We start from the raw sequence: 27,813 nt of genomic DNA, 5'->3' as shown, positions 1-27,813 counted from the left end.
ATTACCTTGGACATTTGTTTAGTGCTCACATTGTATTGTATGTGGGCAGCAACACCTGGCAGTGCATCTAATGGTACTTACATTTAGGGCCGTATGTGCCCAGGGATGAATGCCCAGGACACAAGCAGTCTGCATTCCAGGCATTAATCCCTGAGCGCATACTAACCTAAAGGTCAGTACACTAGGTGCACCATCCAGCCACAGCAGCTGTCAGCCTCTCATAGACTTTTACAGACTGCTGGCAGCAGGGCTGGAGAGTGCACCCGTGCCTTCCACCCGCACCTCAACATCAGGATTTCATGCACAGGGGCTAAATGCTCATTGTGCATGAGGCCTAACAAAGATAGCACAGCAGCATTTGCACTATTGTTTTTCATCTTTACAACTTGCCTATTTTGTTTCTTCCGACACATACAGATAAAAGACGCCACTCAAAAGAGATATGAAGTTCCTATAGAGACACCAAAGGTCAACCAAAAAGCAGATGCTGTCGAGTATGATGTCCAGTTCAATAATGAATCCTTTGGCTTCAAAGTTAGCAGGAAGTGCAATGGAAATGTTCTGTGAGTAATGAATGTGAGAATGAAACTCTAGTAAATTTACAATCATTATATATAAGGTCTGGTTCTCTCCCCCATCCTCCAATAAAGGTTTTTGGTCTGGAGGTGAGTGAATATGCCCAGGCTCAGTTTGCAAACAGTTTCACAAATTTGCAGCGAACCCAATTAAAGTCAATGAGATCAAATCTTACTTCTTGCCATTTGTAGTGTCAGTGAGCAAACTTTTGTCAAACAAAAGACATTGGAAGCCAGGCACTGCTATGGGGGACATGTACAAATTAGAATATAAAAATAAAAAACGACAGTGGTTGGGAGACCTTTTCATGCGGCTTCAATGGCTTCATTGAAAATACAAATCCTTTAAAATTACAGGTTTAGGGCATGCCTGTGTGGTGATAGAGAGCAGCTGTCAGGGCCTGGACTCAAACCTGGGACCTCTGCTGTGTCTGGCAATGACTCTTCTCGCTGAGCTACTGGATAGCACCCTGTGTGATCCTTTGGACAACCCTGCCTTATGCTCTGACTTAAACTCTTTGCTCCTCCCATGAACTTCCTGATTTATGCCATGTCTCTGCACTTCTTCTTTGCTTATTAATGTGCTCTCTTCAGCCAATATCTCGCTCTTGTCTTCCCCGCTGCCATGCATTTTTTGCTACTACTCGTTATTTACCTTTGACTTGTTTCTCAACTTCGCTCCTGCCTGATCCCAACCTGCAACTACTCGTTATTGACCTTTGGCTTGTTTACTGACTATGCTTCTGTTTGATCCTTACCTGCTTATCCGCTACTGGACCCCGGCTTGCTCACCTCCTGGTGAGGCGATCCTGAGGACCGCAACCTGGTACTAACATGCAGCAAAATCCATCTTCACCATCAGGAGCTCTGTTGAACACTGGTTAGTATTTAGACTTCACACCTCAGATGAGCCCTTGTCATCCACCAGGGTGGTTGCCTGTGTACCTACAGTATACTGCTGGTTGGTGGTAGTCCCGCTACTGCTATAGCAATTGGTCTTCGAGCCAGACTCCTGAACATGACAACAGCAAATCTATTACTGACAGCGTCAGAAACAATGTACTCTGGCAGCACATATTTAGCTATCAAATTGTTTCATTCTTGTACAATAAGCTTGCACAAAGCAGCAACACCGCAATCTGATTCATTTAAATCTTTTAAAAATGTGTTGTTTTTTTTTTTAGGTAGTTTTAGTAGCAGTACATGTTTTTTTATTAGGTATTACTAAGTTTGTTTGAACGGTTGGAAGTACAGTATCAACAGCAACAGGTATAGCTTGACCAGTTGACTGGCTGTCCAGTGGTGCACCCATACCTCCCAACTTTCTGAGATGGGAAACAGGGACACATCTTAGCAAAAAGTCAAAGCAAAGGACAGACGCCTGCCCCACCCCTGTTACATGGAGAATTAGGACATAAAATATAATTGGTTAAACCCCCAAGTGCTCTTTTTACCCCTACTATTCCTTTATACTGGTGCTTAAAATTTACAATGCAACAATTTAGAAATTGGCTGAAAGGTTTAGCACTGTAAAATACATTTTGATAGATAAATATTGCATGTTTTATCCAGGTAAATATATCAGACTAAATGAGAGACAAATAATAGTTAGTTGCCTGGATCAACCTACGTGAATATTAAAGTTACAGAGGGTAATAGGAAGTGTATATACACCTTCATCCAATGGATCACGTAGGATGCAGTTCAGGTAGCCCTATAGGCATACAAGAAAAACTAAGAGAATAAAGTTCTCTTAAGAGGGCAAAAAACCGAACACTATGGGGAGTACAAAAAACTTGCTTTATTAGTACAAAAATATACACCACACAAATAGACCTAAAAAAAGGGGATGGGGAAGGCACAGATAAGTGGCTGACACAAACCAATTAAAATGATGACAACGTTGTCAAATTAATTAAAAACATTGGGAGCCGCGGCTACACATCCCACATTCATACCACAGTCACCACTTGCAAACTCTGATAATGGCTAACTGAGAATGAGAGCTGAACTAGAAGGTTTGAGCAAAAACAAATTTTTTTGGTAATGTAAACTCCTAATAAAAAAATAAGTTCCTTCAGGTATCAGCCATAAATGTGGTATACTGAGTGGATGGATGGGTGGTTGGAGTGTGCCGGTTAAGATTGCTTGAGTGTATCAGATCAGCAGGATCTGTCAATTGTAGAGACACAGGCCGTCATAGATAGACAGTATTACAAAAAATGTAGCTTGACTTGAATGTTCAAAGATTATCAGGTGAGGTACAGCGGGGCAATGGCATTCAGATGGATTTTCATACCAGTATCAACAGGGGGAGTGCTGAAGGCTGAAAGAGCGCATCCGTGTACATACAATTATAAAAGGGGTTAATGCATCTCTCACCAGCTAGGCGGTATCCGTCGTCCTCCTATAGCGTTACTCTACCCCTGAGGGCTCGTGACTAGGAACGCCAGTCCATGTGTAGCCGATAACTGTATTCATGCCAAGTAGGAGTAACGCTATAGGAGGACGACGGATCCCGTGTAGCTGGTGAGAGATGCATTAACCCCTTTTATAACTGCATGTACATGGATGCGCTGATTTGTCTTGAGAGACAAATTAGGAGGAAAGAGAGACAGAGGGATGTTACCAAGAGGGCAGTCCCACCAAATCAGGAATAGTTGGTAGGTACGGGTGCAGAAGTTTGATGGCATAGTTTGTGCACTCCATTTTATCACAACACTGCATCATCTTAAAAGTATATATATTTTTTTTTTAATCTCCTGCATTTTAGGCCTACCTGTTTTTCTTTTTAAATAGAATGCCTAGTTCCTAAATATCTATGGTGATGTAGGGGTAAATGTGTTATTTGGCACACAATAATTGGTACACAACAAAAGGGGGCAGTGAGCTGCGTACAAAGAGCAGATTCAACACTTGTTTAGCAACAAGAGTATCCTGAACACCCAAAATTTAGAAAAGGGCCATAGCTGACTATAGGGTTGATTTACCAAAACTAAGTGCAAAATCTGGTGCATTTGTGGATGGTAGCCAATCAGCTTCTAACTTAAGCTTGTTCAACTAAGCTTTGGCAAAAATACCTGGCAGCTGATTGGTTTCTATTCAGAGCTTAACCAGATTGCGCACTCTCCAGTTTTAGTAAACCAACCCATATATGTTTCTGGGAATCTATACAGTATCTCACAAAAGTGAGTACACCCCTCACATTGTTGTAAATTATTTATTATATCTTTTCATGTGACAACACTGAAGAGATGGCACTTTGCTACAATGTAAAGTAGTGAGTGTACAGCTTGTATAACAGTGTAAATTTGCTGTCCCCTCAAAATAACTCAACACACAGCCATTAATGTCTAAACCGCTGGCAACAAAAGATTTTCACCCCTAAGTGAAAATGTCCAAATTGGGCCCAAAGTGTCAATATTTTGTGGGGCCACCATTATTTTCCGGAACTGCCTTAATTCTCTTGGGCATGGAGTTCACCAGAGATTCACATGCTGCCACTGGAGTCCCCTTCCACTCCTCCATGATGACAACACCGAGCTGGTGGATGTTAGAGACCTTGCACTCCTCCACCATCCATTTGAAGATGCCCCACAGATGCTCAATAGGGTTTAGGTCTGAAAACATGCTTGGCTATCCTTCACCTTTACCCTCAGCTTCTTTAGCAAGGCAGTGGTCGTCTTGGAGGTGTGTTTGGGGTCGTTATCATGTTGTAATACTGCCCTGCGGCCCAGTCTCTGAAGGGAGGGGATCAAGCTCTGCTTCAGTATGTCACAGTACATGTTGGAATTCATGGTTCTCTCAATGAACTGTAGCTCCTCAGTGCAGGCAGCACTCATGCAGCCCCAGACCATGACACTCCCACCACCATGCTTGACTGTAAGCAAGACACACTTGTCTTTGTACTCCTCACCTGGTTGCCGCCACACAGGCTTGACACCATATGAACCAAATAAGTTTATCTTGGTCTCATCAGACCACAGGACATGGTTCCAGTAATCCATGTACTTAGTCTGCCTGTCTTCAGCAAACTGTTTGTGGGCTTTCTTGTGCATCATCTTTAAAAGAGGCTTCCTTTTGGGATGACAGCCATGCAGACCAATTTGATGCAGTGTGCTGCATATGGTCTGAGCACTGACAGGCTGACCCCCCACCCCTTCAACCTCTGCAGCAATGCTGGCAGCACTCATACGTCTATTTCCCAAAGACAACTTCTGGATATGACTCTGAGCACGTGCACTCAACTTCTTTGATCGACCATGGCGAGACCTGTTCTGAGTGGAATCTGTCCTGTTAAAATGCTGTATGGTCTTGGCCACCGTGCTGCAGCTCAGTTCCAGGATCTTGGCAATCTTCTTACAGCCTAGGCCATCTTTATGCAGAGCGACAATTCTTTTTTTTAGATCCTCAGAGAGTTCTTTGCCATGAGGTGCCATGTTGAACTTCCAGTGACAGGTATGAGAGAGTGAGAGCGATAACACCAAATTTAACACACCTGTTCCTCATTTACACCTGAGACCTTGTAACACTAACGAGTCACATGACACCAGGGAGGGAAAATGGCTAATTGGGCCCAATTTGGACATTTTCACTTAGGGGTGTACTCACTTTTGTTGCCAGCGGTTTAGACATTAATGGCTTTGTGTTGAGTTATTTTGGGGGGACAGCAATACATTGTCAAACAATGTTACTTCTGACTAACTTGTCCAATGTAAAAAGGCCATCACAAGTAAAAAAAACATCTACCCCCAACTAAAAAATATAAACCCCAAAAGACCCTAAACAAAAGCCCAATATAGTTAAAACAGAAAAACAGTAAATAAAAGATGAAAAGGGCACAAAGAAAAACCACAAAAGAAACTGCAAAAAGGGTTCAGCAGCTAGCACGCTAGTACAGTTGTTGCTGATACAGAAAAAAGTAGTCCTAAGAAAGACTGTTGGGTTTATAGAACTGTAAATTTTGGTAGTGGGTATACCAAAAGTTATCTACCCTACCACTACAATCCATTGTATAGCATATTATCTCACCCTTGTCAGCTCTTACTAATGGTGCCAACACACACTGACAATATGGCTGCTGTGAGCTCCTTTATATAGTAAGGGAGTGGAGTTATCTATTCTTTCAGATTATTGACTTTTCTGACTCAGCTGACCATGGGCATAGGCTTTACTTAATGGGTTTCGGCCCAACAGTATGTGATTTGTGAACCCAAGGAATCTGCAGCAATGCATACTTGAACTTTATCCGTATTGTAGTCTGAAGGTGTGGGTGATTAGTATCATGCCTTCTTGTCTCCCAAAGTTCAGGGCTCAATGCCCTAATAGGTGGGGGCGTGGGGCATGTCTTGTCCTATGTAAATAAGATTTTTTAAGCCAGAATTTGGATGGGATGTTCAACGAGCTGCAGATTACTTTTAGGCATGTTGCAGTGTTGCTGAGATGGATAAAGGGTAACGGTAGGACTGTTTATATAACCTTTTTCAGCCAAATGATCAGGCTAAAAGCGATGTGCAACTTGATGTTTACTGAATGAATGTGTAGCGCTGGTAGATTTGCGATCTACCATATGTCAGGTAAATTTAGTAACTTGTTCGTTAAATAGGTTAAGTTTGCCTCTGTTTCAGCTTGGCTGACGTTGTGTGTGTTTCCAGACTGACCGGAGGGTGTCACTGTTATCACTGGTCAGTGTTGGAAAGGCAACGTGTTGAAGCGTATGGATGCTCTTCTGTCCCGGAGACAACTCGGTGGAGGTGGTCCTCCGAGTTGCATTCTGGGCGAGGGTATTTATGGTACAGACGCCATATTGTGGGGTTCGTTTTACAGCCACCTGCTGGCCCTCCTGGCCGACAGGTATGCGTTAGAGAGCAATCTCGTGGTCCTCCGTTCCGGAGGCCCACGCCGCAGCGGCGCAGGGGTGGGACCAGAGGCTTGTCTGGGGCCTGCCACAGCAGCCGAGGAATGGTCCTGAGCTGTCTATCCAGAAGGGAAGAAGCTGGACAACCGAGGAGATCCCAGGGGAGGACCCGTCATGGAAGGATCACGCGGTGTGCTGGTCTGGAGAGGGGCCTGGTGACTCGGTTGGAGGACGTATCCTAAAAGTAACTATGCAGCATAGTGTTGCCAGGTTGGCTTAAAGGTTCAAGCACTGTGACTGACATTCACCACAAGAAAAGCTGATACATCCTGTGGCAGAGGATCGTACGGGTTTATCCCGAGCAAGTCTGTGGCAGAGACTTTTGTTCGTGCTGCGTGCTGTCTGCTGGGCAAGCGAGAGAGGCCTATCCAGGCGAGCAAAGAGTGTGTCCCACGAGGGGAGCGCATTCTATTACAATATCCAAATTCTACCAGGACATTTTGTTAAGAATCTTACAAGAAGATATTTGAGTTTCTTCTGTGGTTTCCCTTCTGCCTCTTTCCTGCTACTTCCTTAGTAAGTCGTTTAATAAAGCATTGAAAACGTACTCAAGTGTTGGTGCATGTATCGTCCGGAAGTAAACTCAACGGAACCCTAGACCCGGTGGCGGTAAAACAGAGGGAAGGAGAGTGAAGGTAACAAGCCCACTTAAACCAGCAGTTCCACCGAGAGTTAGTGCTACAAATGCAAGGTAAATTGACAACGCAGTCAGGTAGGAAGAAGCTATTTAATACAAAACACTACAGTCAATTAAGCTATTTCATAGCTTAATTGACAAGGTGTGTAAAGTATGACTACAAGACTAGTATACTTATATTTCAGGGCCCATGCAAACTACAAGCCACCGGGTTTGTAGTTTCAATGGACTGCGAGCATGCTGATCAATGCGCTTGTAGTTCATTCATACTGCCTAGGAACGGTCTTCCTGTGAAGATGTATGGGCAGAGAGCTCTAGGCAGTGTGTGCAGGAGCCTGGCATTGCACGTACTATCCACCAATCATGAGTGCAATGCTCTGCAGGCTCCTGTGAAAAAAATAAATAAATGCACATTTTTTTATGCATAAGAAAGAAAGTGCTCTTTCCTCTTTCTATTATACAAGATGTATGGTTTTGATGTATACTTTTTTAATTGGAGACATTGGGTTTACAAAAGAGATGTTCACTGAGCGTATTAAGTAAATACTAAATAAATATTAATCATGTTAATAGTTCGTTCATCATTCATGGTGCTGTTTTGGTGATGTTTAGACTAAATCGAGGGATTGATTATGGAAATATAAATAACCCTGACGCTCTCATTATAGGGTGGACACCAATGTTGCCCCAATCATCTTTGCTGATCAATTCATACAAATGTCCACATCACATTCATCTTCCTACATATATGGCCTTGGGGAACATCTCACTTCCATCAACTTAGACCTCAACTGGAAAAAACTCACATTTTGGAACAGAGACTTGATACCGCGGGTATGGTGAAGGAATGAATATTTTATAGCAAATATATTCATTTTATATGTATTAATTTATTTTTACATGATTTAGAGGAAAAATGGTTGAAATACAAAGGTTGTTATTATTATATACCATTTCTGACCACCATTCTGAATCACGTTGGACTTTGACGGACTTCCGTCGAATCGGACTTGTCTACAACCAAAACACCAAAGTCCGACGGATTCAACCGTGATGACGTATGACCAGACTAGAATAGGGAAGTTCATAGCCAGTAGCCAATAGCTGCCCTAGCGTCGATTTTTGTCCGTCGGACTAGCATACAGACAAACTGATTTTTCGACTGGACTTGAGTCCGTCGGAACGATGTGAAACATGTTCTAAATCTAAAGTCCCTCACATTTTTGACAGAAAAGGCCCGCTGCAGGTCCGATGAAGCCCACAGACAGACAAATTGTCCGACGGATTCGTTCCGTCGGACAAGTTTGGTCGAAAAGGTCGGCATAAGGCTACTTTCACACTACCTACTGAAAAAATGCATTTAAAACACATATACGTTTTTGCCGTGTTTCTGGTGCCTTTTCTGGATGCCTATTACCTAGCATGCACCTGTGCATAAATATGCATTGTGCATATTTACACATTTGACTCAAAAACGCACCAAAAACATAACACAGGTGCGTTTTTGCCCCATTTTTGGTGGATTTTTTATTTATTTTAGTGGGGACTTGTGTTTTTGGCGCAGTTTTGAAAACCTCACCAGAGATACTGGAAGCACATCATACCCCTAGCACAGTGGTGTGAAGAGTCCCATATAATATAAAAGAAAACATTTTAACTAGGTAAAAATGCATCAGTGTGAAGGGCCCTTAGGCTGCATTACACCAAGCGTTGCATGTTTCTAAAATTTGTGTTTTGTGCAAAGATTGCGACACAATTGCATCGCGTTAGGGAATGCCATTAAAGAATAATGACAAAATCATGAGATGTGAACAGAGCCTTAAAGTGTAACTAAAGGCAGAACCTTTTTTAATTATAGTATGGGAGGGTTATGATTCATGTCAGGTTTTTTTTTGCCATCTGTGTCCCATTGAGAAGATTTCCTTTCACTTCCTGTCCCATAGGCAAATCAGGAAATCCCTCCAAAGTGAGGGAATCCCTGGGTGTCATCAGGGTCACTAGAACTAGTGTTCCCCTCTATCTTTCTGGTGTCAACCCAAAATTTGAGATTTTATTTTATTTTCCCTTTCAATAATAATGCTAAACAAGACAAATAGAGAGGGTGAATCTCTCTAATTGGGGCACAGACAGCAATAAAATCTAGACTGGAGCAACATAAAAGAGATATGATGATCTCATCACTGTGTTGCTTCTCCTTTCACTGTCACAAACTTGGGCAGGTCCAGTACAACCTGGGCTCAGAGGAGGTGGGTTGAATTATGGTCATCAGACTGAGAAAATCTGTTGGCAGAAAAATGTCCTGTGGGGAAAATCCCTGGATTGAAGGTAAACATTACAACCAACGCTGATTTTGTATTTTACCTTTTATTGAACTGTTCACCTTTATCCTGTTATTTTTGGCCAATGTACTGCATTAAGCAACAGAGTCATTTTAAAGGGGAAAATACAGTGTTATTTCAGTGAGTACAAATTAAGATTTATTAATGTAATGTTGCATGAAAGTAATTTTTGACTTTTCGTGACTTTTACATCTTGAGTTGCTTGCTGTCCCATATTTTAACCATAGTTACATAGTTACTTAGTAGGTGAGGTTGAAAAAAGACAAAATGTCCATCAAGTCCAACCTATGTGTGTGATTATATGTCAGTATTACATTGTATATCCCTGTATGTTGCGGTTGTTCAGGTGCTTATCTAAAAGTTTTTTGAAACTATCGATGCTCCCCGCTGAAACCACCGCCTGTGGAAGGGAATTCCACATCCTTGCAGCTCTTACAGTAAAGAACCCTCTACACAGTTTGAGGTTAAACCACTTCAGTTCTTGTTCCTTTATACCCCCTACAGACCAGATCACCATGAACTTAATTATGCAACAATAACTTTGTCATTACTTAGGATATTATAGGATGTAATACATGCATTGTTTTTTGAGGAAAAACTAGAGAAAAAAAACAAAGCATTTGGCAGTATTTTCTTTCAAAAAAGATTTTATTCACTACTTTTTGCTTATTTTATTATAGTATTTTTTAATCTGTAGACAAGAAGACATACATACATTAACTTTTATGTTTTGACCAGAAAAAATATTATTCTATAAACTGTCTAATTTTAAATTACAGTAAAATGATGTTTCTGATACAGAGCATGGGCAGGTATTTGCAAATCAAATAATGGCACTTTTTTTGTCAATTTTGCAAATTTATTATTGTGACATTCCAAATGAATAAAAATGAAAAAAAAAAAAAAATAACCATTATTGGTTAGGAAAAAAAACATCTAAGGGGAGAAGGGTAGGAGGGAGTTAAATAGGGTTTATTGGGTTACCTAAGGTTTCTTTAACTAATGTCATATGCAGATCAAAGGCCACACCTTTAATCTACACGAGAATAAAAATAGCTACACTGTAATTATTTAAGACCTGACAGTTTGTATATTAGTACATATACATTGGAAATTTGTTGGATCTTGGGTGGAAGCCACAAAAATATTGGGAGGCAACAACTCAAAGGGATTTAAATAATTACACAGAATATGTGATGAATTAGCTCCTCTGGCTTTCAGTACATACAGTAAATTAAAGTTAATCAACAAGGATCCATCTCTAGCTTATATTTAATTTGATGGTTCTGTTTGGAGACTATAGAGCAGGGGTAGGCAACCTTTTGAGCATAGTGTGCCGAAAAATGTTTTCAAAGAAATTGAGCATGCCGATCTTATAACAAAAAAATGTCAACTTCACACTCTCAATTAGGAAAAGGATTTTTTATAAAGTAAATGCTGTAAACTACTTGAGTAGTTAGAAATTAACATCCTGCACTCTCACGCCTCAAATCAGCCCCAATTCCTGCAACTCCACACCTCAGATCACTGTCCCACTGCTCATCTGCCCCACCACTGCACCCCCTTGCTCTTCTGTCCCACCACTGTAACCCCCCTGCTTATCTGCCCAATCAATGAACCCCCTTTTCTCATCTGCCCCACCACTGTACCTCCCGGCACATCTGCTCCACCGCCGTATCCCCCTGCTCTTTTGTCTCACTACTGAATCACCTTCTCATCTATCCTAACACTGAACCCATCTGCTCATCTGCTCCACCACTGTAACCCACTTTCTCATCTGCCCCACCAATGTACCTCCTGCACATCTGTCTCACCTCTGTACCCCCCTGCTCTTCTACCCCACCTCTGTTCCCCCTGCTCACCATTTTTCTAGGTAAATATATTTTTAAAGGTGCTATTGAAATTAAACTTTCACCACATGTCGGTAAAAACCCATGCGATCCATAAATACAAAGAAACCAAAACAAAATAAGTTCAGAAATTAAGTTATGTGTAATAAAATGGAATGGCGTAGGGGTAAAGTATTGAACACATAAAGAAAGGGCAGTGCAAAAAGACATGGAAAGCGAAGACACCAGCTGCAATCTTTCAGTAATTAGAAAGCAATTTTGCCCCTTGTCAGTGCAAATAATATCAGCTGGTTCAGTCTCAACTGATGGCCTTTAAAAAGGTGTCTAATTACCAAGGAGTCACACAAGAAACATCTCATCATGGGTAAAAGCAAAGAGCTCACTCAAGACCTTTGCAACCTTATTGTTGCAAAACATACTGATGGCATTGTTTACAGAAGGATTTCTAAACTTCTGAATATTCCAATGTGTGCTGTTGGGGGTCATAATCCAGAAGTGGAAAGAACATAATTTTACCATAAACCGGCCATTACAAAGTGCTCCTTACAAGATTTTTGACACAGGAGTAAAAAAGAATTATCAAAAGATTTGTCCAAGAGCCAAGGACCACTTATGGAGAGCTTCAGAAAGACCTGGAATTAGCAGGTACAATTGTTCAAAGAAAACAATAGATAATGATCTCAATTTTCAAAAGATGAATGAAAAAATGTACCAAGACATTCTTGATAAAAATCTGCCATCTACCAGGATGATGAAGATAAAACAAGGTTGGACATTTTAGCAAGGCAATGATCCCAAACACAAAGCCAGGGAAACACTCAACTGGTTTCAAAGAAAGAAAATAAAGCTGCTAGAATGGTCCAGCCAATCACCTGACTTGAATCCAATAGAAAATCTATGGAAAGAACTAAAGATGAGAGTTCATAGAAGAGGCCCACAGAACCTTTAGGCTCGGTTCACACAGGGGCGACTTGTCAGGCGACCTAGTCTACGGAACCGTTCTAATAGGAGCGACGCAAGTCGCTCCGACTTAGAAAAAGGTTCCTGTACTACTTTGGGGGCGACTTGAGGCGACTTGCATAGACTTCTATGCAGAAGTCGTTTTGCAAGTCGCCTCGGAAGTCGTTTGCAGGTCGCCTCGCTGAGGCGACCTGCAAGTCGTGCCGCCCCTGTGTGAACCGGCACTTAGGATTTGAAGACTGTTTTTGTGGAAGAATTGGGCCAAAACCACACCCGAGCAATGCATGCGACTAGTTTCTCCATACAGGAGGTGTCTTGAAGCTGTCATTACCAACAAAGGATTTTGTACGAAGTATTAAATACATTTCAGTTAGCATGTTCAATACTTTTTCCCTGTGTCATTCCATTTCATTACACATAACTTAATTTCTGAACTTTGTTTCTGAAATTTGTTTTGGTTCCTTTTTATGTATGGATTGCATGGGTTGTTACCGACATTTGGTGAAAATTTAATGTCAATAGCACCTTTAGAAATATATTTACCTAGAAAAATGGTGACTTGTTCAATACTCATTTTACCCGATATGTGTGTGTGTATACAGTGTATATATATGTATGTATGCATGTATGTGTTTTTGCCTTTCATGTCTATTTTAAACTGGGTTGTTTTAGAAGGTAAGGCTTCACATAATTTAAGACTTTAAGTGTGTTTCTTTTTCTTCTAGGAAGATGCTAATCTATATGGTTCACATCCGTTTTATCTGGGTTTTGATAAAGACGGTTCTGCTCATGGAGTATTTTTGCTCAACAGTAATGCTATGGGTATGTATTGTGTAATATGTGAACATATGTGTGTGAATAGGTGTCACAGAATTCAAGGAATTAAATGTGTGGGATCTTCACAAAGTAAGTTTACAAACTTCAATATCATTCTGAAAAACCACTTCCGGACCGCCGCACACCGATGTACGTCCCTACTTTGGGGACAGATATCGCTGTTATGGCAGCAGCCAGCTGCCATAACCCCGGTATCCCCGTGTTCAGCGGTCCGGTACAAGATAAAAGTTGTCCCTGCGGCGGATTCGCCGCAAGATCACTTTTATCAGAGGCGGGAAAGGGCCCCCACTCCTGCCGTGATCTGGTGCCCTCCACCGCTTACCGGAGCCGTTGGCAGTGGCGGAGGCGATCGCATCTGTCCCCTGGGCTGACATGGAGACGAGTGAGGGGAAGATGGCCCCCACCCATCTCCATGACACTGCAGGGCGGAAGCGATGTCAAAACGTCACTTCCGCCCATAGCTCTTAAAGGGTCAATTTATTTTGTTTATTTTTTAAATGACAATTTTTTTTTTCTTAATTGCATTTTAGTGTAAATATGAGATCTGAGGTCTTTTTGACCCCAGATCTCATATTTAAGAGGTCCTGTCATGCTTTTTTCTATTACAAGGGATGTTTACATTCCTTGTAATAGGAATAAGGCTCGGTTCACACTGGGGCGACTTGTCAGGCGACCTAGTCGCCTGACAAGTCGCCTCCCGTTCTGTGCTATGGAACCGTTCTAATCGGAGCGACGCAAGTCGCTCCGACTTAGAAAAAGGTTCCTGTATTACTTTGGGGGCGACTTGGGGCGACTTGCATAGACTTCTATGCAGAAGTCGTCTCGCAAGTCGCCCCGGCAGTCGTTTGCAGGTCGCCTCGCTGAGGCGACCTGCAAGTCGTGCCGCCCATGTGTGAACCGAGCCTAAAAGTGACACATTTAAAAAAAAAAAAAAAAAACAGTGTAAAAATAAAAAGTAAAAGGTAAAATAAATAAGAGAAAAAAAAATAATTTAAAGCACGCCCCGTCCTACCGAGCTTGCGCGCAGAAGCGAACGCATACGTGAGTAGCGCCCGCATATGAAAACGGTATTCAAACCACACCTGTGAGGTATCGCCGCGATCGGTAGAGCGAGAGCAATAATTATAGCCCTAGACCTCCTCTGTAACACAAAAAATGCAACCGGTAGAATTTTTTAAATGTCGCCTATGGAGATTTTAAGAGTAAAAGTTTGTCGCCATTCCACGAGCGGGTGCAATTTTAAAGAGTGACATGTTGGGTATAAATTTACTCGGCGTAACATTATCTTTCACAATATGAAAAAAAATTGGGCTAACTTTACTGTTGTCTTATTTTTTAATTTAAAAAAGTGTATTTTTTCAAGAAAAAGTGCGCTTGTAAGACCGCTGCGGAAATACGGTGTGACAGAAAGCTTTGCAACGACCGCCATTTTATTCTCTAGGGTGTTATAAAAAAATGTATAACGTTTGGGGGTTCTAAGTAATTTTCCAGCAAAAAAAAATGTTTTTAACTTGTAAACACCACATCTAAAAAAGAGGCCCAGTCTTAAAGTGGTTAACAGTGGTCGGCTAGGTATAATTGTAATACAATGTGAAAATGGATATATGATTTTACACTGTGACCATAAATATACGTTAAATATTTTTTTCTTTTAAGGCATTTCCACAACATATGAATGAGATCTGTGGTACAATTGCAGCACCTGGGGCAGCTTAGGGTGTCTCTACGACCCCAGTGGTACAATTTCCGCGGGGTGCAATACTCAATGCAAAATAAACAATTGAGTCAGTCATTGAGTAGGTGAGAGGAACACTATACTGACTGCCACCAACATGTTACATAGTTACATAGTTACATAGTAAGGTTGAATAAAGACACCAGTCCATCCAGTTCAACCTGAGTGAGTGTGCGTGTCTACAATTATCCCTATTTTTTTTTCTTTAATTTAAGGTACCCATATAGCGCCATCAATTTACACATTGCTCCACACATACATCGCACACTCACGATCCCTACCCTCAAGGAGCCCACTATCCAAGGTCCCCAAACTCACATTCATATACTAGGGCCAATTTTGGACAGAAGCCAATTAACCTACCAGCATGTCTTTGGAGTGTGGGAGGAAACCGGAGTACCTGGAGGAAACCCACGCAGGCACAGGGAGAACATGCAAACTCCAGGCAGGTAGTGTCGTGGTTGGGATTCGAACCAGCGACCCTTTTTACTGCTAGGTGAGAGTGCTACCCACTACACCACTGTTCTGCCCCACATCCTCTAGAATACACCCTATATCTTTTCCCCATGCTATCTTGCATGGCAGGGGTTTTTTGGCAGATTAGTCTTGGCAAAAAGAGGCATATAGATATGAAATAAGGCCTTGTTTTGTTGTGGTGGTTACTAATAAAGTAGAGGGTCTGAGGATTTGATCAGCTTTTGTTCTATATTTCGGGAAGGAAGGATTTGCCTTATCTGTAGGTGTTGATGGAATATTTGACTGATACAGGCGCATACAGTACTGCAAAACATTGCAAACTTCTGAATAGGCCCTAAAAACTGTACTATAAAATTGATTACCATCAATGACTTTAAAGGCGGCTTTGTTTGTTGTCTAGTTGACTACATTGCAAAAAAAATAAATCCTACTTTATACTGTGTTTGCTGTTTCAGATGTAATACTGCAGCCAGCTCCTGCCTTGACCTGGAGGACCATAGGAGGCATCATTGACATGTATTTCTTTATGGGCCCTGACCCAAAAACTGTCATTAGACAGTATCAGGAGGTCATTGGTAAGAATATCATTTAAACCTGTACACCCAGTACTACAGAAATTAAAGCAGAACTAACCATACATATATCAGCACTAGCTTATACAATTAGTGACTACATCATATATCCTTCACATACAAGTGAAACATCTGTGATAAAGTGCTAAAATAAATGAATAAATATGAAATTTATGTAGAAAGTTATATCAAATCCAAAGTCCAATAATAAAAAGTCTGTGACAAATAAATAATCCTTAGTGCACAATCTTCCAATTCCCAAAATATCCCACCACACAGCGACAGTATCTTAGAAAAGTGAGTACACCCCTCACATTTTTGTAAATATTTTATTATATCTTTTCATGTGACAACACTGAAGAATGTAAAGTAGTGAGTGTACAGCTTGTATAACCGTGTAAATTTGCTGTCCTATCAAAATAACTCAACACACAGCCATTATTGTCTAAACCGCTGGCAACAAAAGTGAGTACACCCCTAAGTGAAAATGTCCAAATTGGGCCCAATTAGGCATTTACCCTCCCCAGTGTCATCTGACTCGTTAGTGTTACAAGATCTCAGGTGTGAATGGGGAGCAGGTGTGTTAAATTTGGTGTTATCGCTGTCACTCTCTCATACTGGTCGCTGGAAGTTCAACATGGCGCCTCATGGCAAAGAACTCTCTGAGGATCTGAAAAAAAGAATTGTTGCTCTACATAAAGATGGCCTAGGCCAGTGATGGCAAACCTTGGCACCCCAGGGTTCGCCATCACTGACCTAGGCTATAAGAAGATTGCCAAGACCCTGAAACCGAGCTGCAGCACGGTGGTCAAGACCATATAGCAGTTTAACAGGACAGGTTCAACTCAAGTATCTCTCTAGGATCTCAAGCACGCTTCTTCTTCCACGTCCCAATTGGACTTTAATATATTTTCCCACTCCGTTACCTTTCCACTCTCCTTAATCCTTTGCTTAGAAATCAACAAAGAAGAAAACATCTTCAGTCTAGGTTCACACCTATGCATTTTTTAGTGCATTTTGCAGTTTGCAGAAACGGGTTACAGTTCATTTAACATGGTTTTCTATGGTACACATTTATATCTATATATTTTACAGCCAGTGTGTTTTTGGAAAGGGTAGGGGACTTTTTTCCCGGGTTTTGCGTGTAATAAACTTCAATGGAATCACACCAGAAACACAAGTATTGTATTTGTGATGCGATTTTTGATGTGTTTTGCATTTTGTGGTTTTTATTTTTCCCTTTTAAACACTGTATATAGCCAGCTGGAAAGCCGGCTGCCGTGTCCCCACTGACAGCTGAATGTAAGAAGAAAAATGGCAGAAAAAAAATGTGTGGAAAAAAATGGTGCGGAGTCCCCCCTAGGTCCATACTAGGCCCTTTGGGTCGGGCATGGATTTGGAGGGGACACCCCCATGCCAAAATGTAAAAAAACATTTGTGTGGGGTCACCCCCAAAATCCATAAAAGAACCTTATCTGGGCATGCAGCCTGGCAGGTCAGGAAAAGGGAGGGGACGAGTGAGCGTTCCCCTCCTGAACCATACCAGGCCGCATGCCCCAACATGGGGGGGTGCTTAGGTGTGGGGGGGCTCTGATGGGGACAAGGTCCTCTTCCTGACAACCCTGGGTGGTGGTTGTGGGGGGTCTGCAGGCAGGGGGCTTATTGGTATCTGGAAGCCCCCTTTAACAAGGAGACTCCCAGATCCCGACCCCACCCATGTGTACATTGTACCCCTACCCATTCACCAAGAAAAAGAAGTGTAGTGTTACAAAACACAAGAGATGGTTTTTGACAAGTCCTTTATTAAAAATCGTGTCTTCTTCCTCAGGTGTTTCTTCTCTCTCCAGTGCTGTCTGCTCCCTCTGGTGAGGTCTTCTTCATCCACTGCCGCCTGCTACAAATAGCAGGGGCCCGGGATCTGGGGGTTCCCTTGTTAAAGGGGGCTTCCAGATTCCGATAAGCCCCCTGCCCTCAGACCCCCACAACCACCACCCAGGGTTGGCAGGAAAAGGCTCTTGTCCCCATTAACATGGGTTCCAGGTGCTTTGGGGTGGAGCTGGCAAAGCCCCCCCCCAGCCCCAAAGCAACCCTCCATGCTGAAAGAATGTGGCCTGGTATGGTTTGGGGGGGCGCTCACTCGTCCCTTCACTTTCCTGTCCTGCCTGGCTGCATGCTCGAATAAGGGTCTGGTATGGATTTTGGGGGGGACCCCTCGCCATTTTTTTTTTTTTGGCGTGGGGGTGTCCCCTCCAAATCCATACCAGATTTTTTTTGCTGGGAATTTTTTATTTTTTTTTACATTTCGCGGTCAGCGGAACATCGGTTGTTAGGGATGCGGCGGCTGGCTTCCCGGCCCGCTCCTTAGCAAGTAGCTATTTACAGTGTGTTTAAAGAAAAAAAAACGTAAAATGTATGAAAACTGCATGTAAAAATGCATAAAAAATGGGGGTTTAAAAACGCAAAACGCACTGCAAAACGTGCCTGAAAAACGCATCAAGCGCAGCTGCATAGATGTGAACCTAGGGTCACAGTAGACATTAGAGATGGTCCAAACACCCCCCAGTTTGTCTCGCACCAGAACACCGCAAACAGGCAAAAAGTTCTAGCGAACATGCGAACCCTATTAAAGTCTATGGGACACGAACATGAAAAATCAAAACTGCTCATTTTAAAGGGTTATATGCAAGTTATTGCCCTAAAAAGTGTATGGGGACCCGGGTAGGGGACATGTATCAATGCAAAAAAAGTTTTTAAAAATGACCGTTTTTTTCAGGAGCAGTGATTTTAATAATGCTTAACGTGAAATAATAAAAATGAAATATTCCTTTAAATATAGTGCCTGGGGGGTCCCCTTATTCTGCCTGTAAAGTGGCACATCTGTGCGATGTGTAGAAAAGTGCCGCAGCAAAATGACATTTCTAAAGGAAAAAATGTAATTTAAACTTGCTCGCGGCTGTAATGTATTGTCGGCTTCTGGCAATTTGGATGAAAAATCAAGGAAAAAAAACAGCATAGGGCCCCCCCAGTCCATAGTAGGCCCTTATCCGAGCATATAGCCTGGAGGTCAGGATGGGGGGAGCGAGCGAGCGCCCCCCCCCCCTCCCCCTCCTTAACCATACCAGACCACATGCCCTCAACATGGAGAGGGTGCTTTGCGGAAAAGAGCCTCTTCCCAACAACCCTGGCCAGTGGTTGTCGGGGTCTGCGGGCGGGGGGTTTATTGGAATCTGGAAGCCCCCTTTAACAAGGGGACCCCCAGATCCCGGACCCCCCCATGTGAATGGGTATCGGGTACATTGTGCCCCTACCCATTCATCAAAAAAAGTGTCAAAAAGTAAAAACCACAACAGACAGTTTTTGACAATTCCTTTATTAAAAAAGAAAAAAGTGTCCCGCGATGTACATCCATTATCAATGATGTCAGAAGAGGGTGGAGTCACTTGGTTACATCCCCGGGTGGCCCCGCCCTTGCCTATATAACAGCTGTCAAAGCCAAGAGACAGCAGTTGCTGGGAGGCCTCCCATCAAGGCGGAGCTTTTTATTTTTTTTCTATTTTTTGGGTTAGTCGGGCGGGTGATTGAAGATGAATGGACATCGCAGGAATTTCTTTTATAAGCACCAAAGCACCCTCCCCAGGGCAAGCAGCCTGGTATGGTTCAGGACAGGGGGGGGGGGGCGCTCGCTCATCCCCCCCCCCCTTTCCTGGCCCGCCAGGCTGCTTACTCGAATAAGGGCCTGGTATGGATTTTGGGGGGACCCCATGCTGTTTCTGTCATAGGGTTCCCCTTAACCACTTCAGTACACAATGTAATATACTCTGCACTGCACTATATACCCTGCACTGTATTATATATGTAGCCCCCTGTTCCTAAAATTGGGGCTATAGTGTAAATTTAGTTTTTGGCTGAGCTGTAAACAACTCAGATTTGATTATATATTTGGTTCTGTTCTAAACTTGGCTGAGTTGTGCATTTCCCACTGTGGCCAGTAGGTGTCACTGGTACCACAGGACAGTGTGAGAATTACAACTAGGTTGAGCTGTAATGAATATTCTTTTTCTGGAAACAGCCCAGTAGGAGGTTCCTGGCCGCTGTGCGTTCTGGGAAGGGGTATTTTTGGGACACATGCCATGTGCTCTAGTGAGTCTTTACCTTGGGGCCCTTCTGGCCTGAGGATGTGCTGCTGCCTATTCTGAATTCGGCCCAGAAGCCTGTCTGGGGCCTACTAACCCTAAGGTGGTCCTTAGGCTGTCTTGCCTATGTACAGGAAGCTGAGCCAAGCTGAGGAGATCCAGGGGAGGACCCTTGCTGGAGAGAGTCAGGATGAAGGTTGGTCTCTCAGAAGGGCCTGGTGACTTGTTTGGAGGACACACCTATATCTAAACTACCCTTACAGTACCGCTGGGTTGGCTTAAAGGTTCTGGTACTGTTAAGCTGTTCTACAATCTAAGCAAGGTAACTAGCTCCTGGCTGCTAAGTCTGTGAGAGTGACTTATCCAAGAGTGCTACTGGCTGCTAAGTCTGTAAGAGAGACTTATCCAGGTATTCATGATCTTCTAAAAAGAAAGATGTTTGTCCTTTGGATTCAAGGAGTCTGTAAGTGATCTGCTAAAAGTATATCTGAAAACTCCCCTAAACCTCTCTCCTACAACTTTTCTCAAGTTCTCATTAAAGCATTGAAATTACCTAAAGTGACTGGCGCCGAAATTCTGTTCAACTTCCCATTATAGCCATGGACTCAGCCTTGGGGTGAATGTAAGCTCGCTCCCTGTATCTGGAGATACCTCTTTACTCCCAGTAGACCCAGGGGGGCGCTACATATATACACTACACTGACTGCACTATATATTCTCCACTGTATTATATATACTACACTGACTGCACTATATACTCCAATGTTTTATATATACTACACTGATTGCACTATATACTCTCCACTGTAATATATATATATATATATATATATATATATATATATATATATATATATATATATATATATATATATATATCCCCGTAGGGACTGCTGAGTGTTGTGGCTCACCTGTCACCCTGCCCAGCCCGGCATTCAATCCTCAGTCACTCCAAGACAATGAACAGTCCATTAGCTTTGTTTTTATTTTTATTGAGGGGATTGAACTTGTATAGGGTATAGGAAGTATGGGATGCCCAGAGAATTTTTGAACAATCGGTGAATTTTAGAACAATAAATTGGGACAACTTATATACTCTCAGGTATATACAGGCCTCTCTTCCTCTAGCACAACTCTTACTGCAGACTATTACTCCTCAGCTCCTCCAGCACTCTACTTGCATGAGCTTCCAGGCACAGCTAGCACCCTGTGATTAGGCCTGATACTGGCTCAGCCAGGCCTTAGCAATTGCCCTTTACAGGCAGGACCGTGGGCCCCTATAGTGTAGCAAGATAGAAAGTCTCTGATGCTAGCTGTCCTACATGCAGCTACTGAGCCCAGTCAGCCATCTTCAGGCCCTGCCAGCCCTCCTGGCTGCAGCTTCTCCACTGCCCATGGACACCGCAGTCCATTCCACTGGCTCAGCACCCATCCAAGACTGCATCCTCCCAGTCCTCTCAGACGTGCCTCCCCATTTCTCTCAGGTCTGTGCATGTCACTCACCAGCCCTCCTGGCTGCGACCAGTTGTTCCTCTCCTTGGGGACATGCCTGGCAGTGCTCTCTCCTGCTGTCCTCTCTTGCTCCTCCTGTGCCTCCTGTCCAGGACACCCCTGTGGTTTGTACGAGGGTCCCGTCCACACCCGAGCCCAGGCTCAAGGTCACCAAGAACACTGTAACCCCTCACAGTTACTCTTGTTGGGCACAGAAACGGGCCCTGCTGTTAAAAATTTGTGAAAAAATTGTAATTACATGCCCCTGTCAAACAGGTGCAAAAAAATTGGGCCTTGGGTGTTGGCAGTGCCTTAACACTGTAACTCCTCAAATCTACTCTTGTTGGGCGCAGGAACGGGCCCTGCTGTTAAGAATAATTTAAAAAATTGAAATTACATTCCCCTGTCAAACAGGTGCAGACAAATTGGGCCGGGCCTGAACACTGTAACCCCTTACAGTTAGTCTTGTTAGGCGCAGGAACGGGCCCTGCTTTTTCATAATTAGTGAAAAAATTTAAATTACATGCCCCTGTCAAACAGGTGCAGAAAAATTGGGCCATAGGTGTTGGCAATGCCTGAACACTGTAACCCCTCACAGTTACTCTTGTTGGGTGCGGGAACCCTGCTGTGAAAATGTATTTAAAAAATTGAAATTACGTGCACCTGTTAAACAGGTGCAGAAAAATTGGGCTGTAGGTGTTGGTGGTGCCCTAAACCAAAAATATTGTTGGCTAACATAATCAAGATTCAGGAATAGGATAGGCAGCACAGGCAGTCTTCAAGGGATCCCAGATCCCTAGCAAATTCAGTCAGTTAGATCAGCATCAGGGGCTTGATAGCTGCTGATCCAGGACTGATTCATTTTGATAAATGTAAGCCTATCAACTGAGTCTGTGGACAGGCACACACTCTTTGATCCGTTACAAACCCTCCAGCAGCACTGAATGTCCGTTCAGAAAGCACGCTGGATGAAGGATGGGCCAGTAGCTCGATTGCATATTAAGCAAGTTCTGGCCAGTGGTCCATCCTCAAGACCCCGTAACCCAGTGGATGCTCAGTTGGAAAGGTCTCCAAGTCTGCTCTTGCCCTTAGATATTCCTGTACCATATAATGCAGATGCTACTGATGGTTGCTTAAACCTAACAGCCCTGGGTGCTGAGGACTAAAGAATTGTTTAAAGGCATCGGTCAGCCGGCCATCTTACCCACTGCTCTTCCTCTGACCGAACGAAGCCTCAGAAACACGTTGTCCAGGACCAGGAAATGGTAACCTCCCAGGGTCTGGAAAGGCGTTACACAAAGTTTTCTTCAAGGCGTCCTGAAAATGTTTCATCCTCTGCTCCCTCTGCGAAGGCAGGATGAGCTCTGCAACTTTACCCTTGTAACATGGATCAAGAAAGGTTGCTAGCCAGTAATGATCCCTCTCCTTGATACCACGAATCCTCTGGTCCTTTTGCAGGCTTTGCAGAATCAGGGAGCCCATGCAGCGTATGTTTGAAGAGGCATGAGATTCTGAGTCCTCTGGGTCACTAATGATACATTGACAGGAACTACCTCCTCCCAGCCAAGTACAACTCCTTGGGTTTGTGGGGACTGAAAACTTTCCCTTGAAGATTGCTGCATGTTATCCTCTACATCCATGCTGACACAATCCTCCTCCTCTTCCTCCTGTGTGTTTGGTGGCCCCGTAGGAATTGAATCTGCATTAAGGGGGCCTTGAGAGGAAATGAAGTCCTCCTCTTCCTCCCGCTGTTCTGCCTCAAGTGCCCTGCCCATGATTCCACAAAGTGTGTGCTCCAGCAGGAATACTAGAGGGACAGTGTCACTGATGCATGCATTGTCACTGCTCACCATCCTTGTGGCCTCCTCAAATGGTGACAGGACAGTGCATGCATCCTTGATCAGTAGCCACTGGCGTGGTGAAAAGAAGCCAAGCTCCCCTGAGCCTGTCCTGGTGCCATACTTACACAGGTACTCATTGGTGGCCCTCTGCTTTGTGTGCAGCCGCTGCAGCATTGCCAATGTTGAGTTCCACCTGGTGGTCATGTCACAAATAAGGCGGCTGGTGGGCAGGTTGAATTCCAGTTGAATGTCTGCCAGCCAAGCACTGGCATTATATGACCTCCGGAAATGCCCACAGACTTTTCTGGCCTGCCTCAGAAGATCTTGTAAGCCTGGGTACCTGGTCAGGAAACGCTGCACCACCAACTTCAGGACGTGTGCCAAGCATGGAACATGTGTCAAGTGTCCCTGTTGGAGGGCAGAGGGAAAGTTGGTGCCATTGTTGCATACAACCATTCCTGGCTCAAGCTGCCGTAGCGTCAACCACCTCTGAGCCTGCCCCTACAGAGTTGACAGAATCTCTGCCCCAGTGTGGCTTCTGTCCCCTAGACAGACCAACTGAAGCACTGCATAGCATCTTTTAGCCTAACTGCTTGCATAGCCCCTTGACTGCTTAGGGAGCACTGCTGGTTCAGAGGACAATTCAACAGAAGAGGCCATAGAGGAAGAAGAAGAGGAGGGGGTGGAGCAAACAGATGTGGCACAATCACCACCAGCTTTTTGGAGGAGTGGTGGCGGAACAAGCTCCAACACTGAACCCTGTTCTGCATCCTTCCCAGCTGCCAGCAGAGTTACTCAGTGTGCCATGAAGGAAAGGTAACGTCCCTGACCATGCCTGCTAGACCATGAGTCAGTGGTAATTTGAACCTTGTTGCTGACCGCCCTGTTAAACGAGGCCAAAACATTGCCTTCCATGTGACGGTAGAGAGCTGGAATGGCCTTACTTGAAAAAAAAAATATTTTCGGAACCTGCCACTGTGGTACAGCACATTCCACAAATTCACGAAAGCAGAGGGCCACTGCACACAAAGAGGGCCATCAATGAGTGTCTTCTTCTTCTTCGAAGCCTATGAAAGTGCCAGAATCCTCCTCCTTATCCTCCTCCCTTATTTCCTCCTGTGTGTTCTGTGACATAGGAATTATGGTGTCTGGATGAAGTGGGCCTTGAGAGGAAAGGAAGTCCTCCTTTTCCTCCGGCTGCTCTGCCTCCTGTGCCCTGTCCATAATACCACACAGAGTCTGCTCCAGCAGGGACACAACAGGGATTGTGTCACTGATGTATGCACTGTGACTGTTCACAATCCTTATGGCGTCCTGAAATGGTAACAATACAGTGCATGCATCCTTAATGAACAGCCATTGGCCTGAGGAAAAAACCTAAGGTGGCCTGAGCCTGTCGTCGTGCCATATTGGCACAGGTACTCATTGACAGCCCTCTGCTGCATGTATAGCCGCTGCAGCATTCCCAAAGTTGAGTTCCACCTGGTGGGCATGTCACAAATCAGGTGGTTTATGGGCAGGTGGAATTCCCTCTGAATTTCAGCCAACTGAGCACTGCTGTGTAGCCTGAAATGGCCACAGACTCTTCTGGCCTGCTTTAGTACATCTTGCAACCCTGGATACGTACTTAGGAGATGCTGCACCGCTGAATTTCAGCCAACCGAGCACTGGCTGTGTAGCCTGAAATGGCCACAGACTCTTCTGGCCTGCTTTAGTACATCTTGCAACCCTGGGTACGTACTTAAATGCACACTGCTTCCGGGTCTCCGGTCACATGACCAGTGATGTACAGGGCGTCTAATTCTGGTTCCCAGAATTAGACGCCCTGTACGTCACTGGTCATGTGACCGGAGACCCGGAAGCAGTGTGAAGTACAGATGGTGAGGATTGTTAAGCTTCTCAGGAATAGGATTTCTGTGTTGTGGAAGGTCAGACAGAAATAATAGAGTGGACACCCTGAGGACTGACATCTGAGAAGGAGGCAACTAAAGAGTCATCCATGAAATAACACATTGTCCATGTATTGACACTTTTTTGCGACCTCATGTGCATCATCTTCTTCAAATTTGATCCACGCCCCGTATCCAAGAATGCATATAGATGATCGTACCATTTATTCATCGTCCCATGTGAAACTTGAGTTCCTGGTGATATGTGACAACTCAATCTGTCTGTCCACGATGGAGTGTGCCAATTGGATTTACTGCTGAGCCTTTTTACCATATAAATACATTGCTTGTTTTTCATATCCTTCTGGTAAGCAGATTGATAGCACTTGGGTGTGGTGTGCTCATCCCTTGCACACGGACGTTTTTGTGGAGGTTTCGTCTCATCTCTAATCTTCATTGGCTTATATGGACTATTATATTTAGTTTTAAGTTATTGTCTTATTTAGCGCTGCATTTTTTATTTTCATTATTGGACACCACCATTCCTGGCTCCAACTGGCATGGTGTGAACCACCTCTGGGCCTGTCCCTGCAGAGCTGCAAGAATCTTTCCTCTTTGTGGTTCCTGTCCCCTAAACACACCAGCTGAAGCACTGCATGACACCTTTTAACCTGACTCTGGGAATAGCCCTTTGAACGCTAAGAGGTACCTGATGTCCATAGGACAATTCTGCAGAGGAGGGCATGAAGGTGACAGAGGAGGAGGGGGTAGAGCTTACAGGTCTGGCATCATCACCACCTTCTGTATGGAGACGTGGGGGCACAACAAGCTGCAGCACCGAGCCCTGTCCTGCATCCTTTCGAGTTGCAAGCAGTGTTACCCAGTGTGCTGTGAACAAAATATTTCATCCCTGCCCATGCTTGCTGGACCTTGTGTCAGCAGTAAGGTGGATTTTATGGCTGACTGCCTTGCCCAACGATGCCAGAACATTCCCTTCCACGTGATGGTAGAGAGATGGAACGGCCTTACGTGAAAAGTAGTAGCAACTGGGAACCTGGCATTGTGGTACAGCACATTGCGTGAATTCACAGAAGGGGGCAGAATCCACCAGGCTGAAAGGCAGAAGTTGGAGAGCCAACAGCTTTGACATGCTTGCATTCAGACACTGGGCATGTGAGTGGCAGAAACTGTATTTTTTTTTCCGCTGCAGCAGATGGGGCAGAGAAATTTGCCGGCTACATTCTACAGTTGGTGGTTTGCTGCTGGCAGATGTGCTGCTAGGGCCTGGAACACCCTGTGCTATACCATCATCCATGTCAGTGGAAGCTGCTGAAAGGTAATGACTCAGTATCGCAGGGGCATACTGAAGTGGGTAAGGAGGAGGGACAGTTTGTGCCCCTTTTGTGTGACTCTTAGGAGCTCTTGCCAACGGGCTGAGTGGTTGGACGTTAAATGCCTTGTTAAGCATGTGGTACCCAAATGGTTGGTGTTTTTGCCACGTTTGATGTGCCTGAGACATAGTTTGCAGATAGCAACAGTGCGATCTGCTGCAGATGTGCTGAAAAAGGCCCAGACAGCTGAGCTTTGGGGAGTGGGTCGGGAGATACCAGCTACAGAATGTGATGGAGTAGGGTGGCTGCTCTCTACTCTTTCTTAATGTCGGCCTCCTTGGGGTTGTGCCACCTCACCTTCCTCTGCTCTATCTGGCACCCAAGTCACATCAGTGACCTCATCATCATCATCTCCATCTCCTTCACGTTCATCATTACCAATGGAGACAACTTGGCAATACGCTGCGGCTTGGGGAACATGAATGCCATTTTGTCTACCAGTTTTACTCCCTCTCTCTAGGCTCATGTTCCTGTCATCCTCAACCTCAGAACCAACATCTAAATCCAGTAATGGCTGGGCATCATCAAGGAGCAAGTGGCTGACGCTGTGGTCATATAACCTTAGCTGACTCCTCAATGGCTGATGTTGGGGCTATGGCAGGAATAGATGTGGACAAGGAGGCAGGTTTATCCACTCTGGCAACTGCAGGGGACTGCACTCATGCCTCTGCTTGCGTGACAGAGGATGAACAGGATGAGGAAGATTTAGTAAGCCAGTCCACCACCTCCTCTGCATGCTGTGGCTGGATAGCACGGGCAAACTCACTAAACAGAGGAAATGATGACTGATGACTGACCACCATGTCCACCTTTGCCTGTGCACACATTTGTTGCTGGCCCCTTTACAGTGCCAAGGGAACGTCTGCCTCTCCTTGTTGTCCTGCCAGACATTATTGGGAGGGAGGGGGTGGTGCTTATAAGCAAATGTAAAGAAGACGTTGAAATCTCTATGTAGATGCACCTTAATCAATGAAAAGAGGTGTTTGGTGCACTTTAATTTGAGTACTCACACTACACAGACACACTCCACGGATACACTATAATATACTGCAATATAATGCCCAAACGTACAGTGACGCACAGAACTATATGGCGTTAAACTGGCAGTAATGCATAAAACTATATGGCGTTAAACTGGCAGTAATGCATACAAAACGATATAGCGTTAA

The 27,813-nt window shown here is 44.1% G+C and overlaps 1 protein-coding gene across 2 annotated transcripts in view; it reads left to right on the top strand.

Annotated features, from left to right (window-relative positions):
• LOC141114481 (lysosomal alpha-glucosidase-like) overlaps positions 1-27,813 on the top strand; it is a 321,841-nt gene that overhangs the window by 140,870 nt on the left and 153,158 nt on the right. For both annotated transcript variants that reach the window (XM_073608186.1, XM_073608187.1), the window contains 4 exons: positions 418-563; positions 7,798-7,963; positions 13,004-13,100; positions 15,783-15,902. In XM_073608186.1, the coding sequence (XP_073464287.1) occupies positions 418-563; positions 7,798-7,963; positions 13,004-13,100; positions 15,783-15,902 (529 nt within the window). The remainder of the gene's footprint in view (positions 1-417; positions 564-7,797; positions 7,964-13,003; positions 13,101-15,782; positions 15,903-27,813) is intronic.

Source organism: Aquarana catesbeiana, linkage group LG12 (assembly GCF_042186555.1).
Source record: "Aquarana catesbeiana isolate 2022-GZ linkage group LG12, ASM4218655v1, whole genome shotgun sequence".
NCBI classification, from domain to species: Eukaryota; Metazoa; Chordata; class Amphibia; order Anura; family Ranidae; genus Aquarana; species Aquarana catesbeiana.
This window is presented reverse-complemented; position numbering and strand designations above follow the sequence as displayed.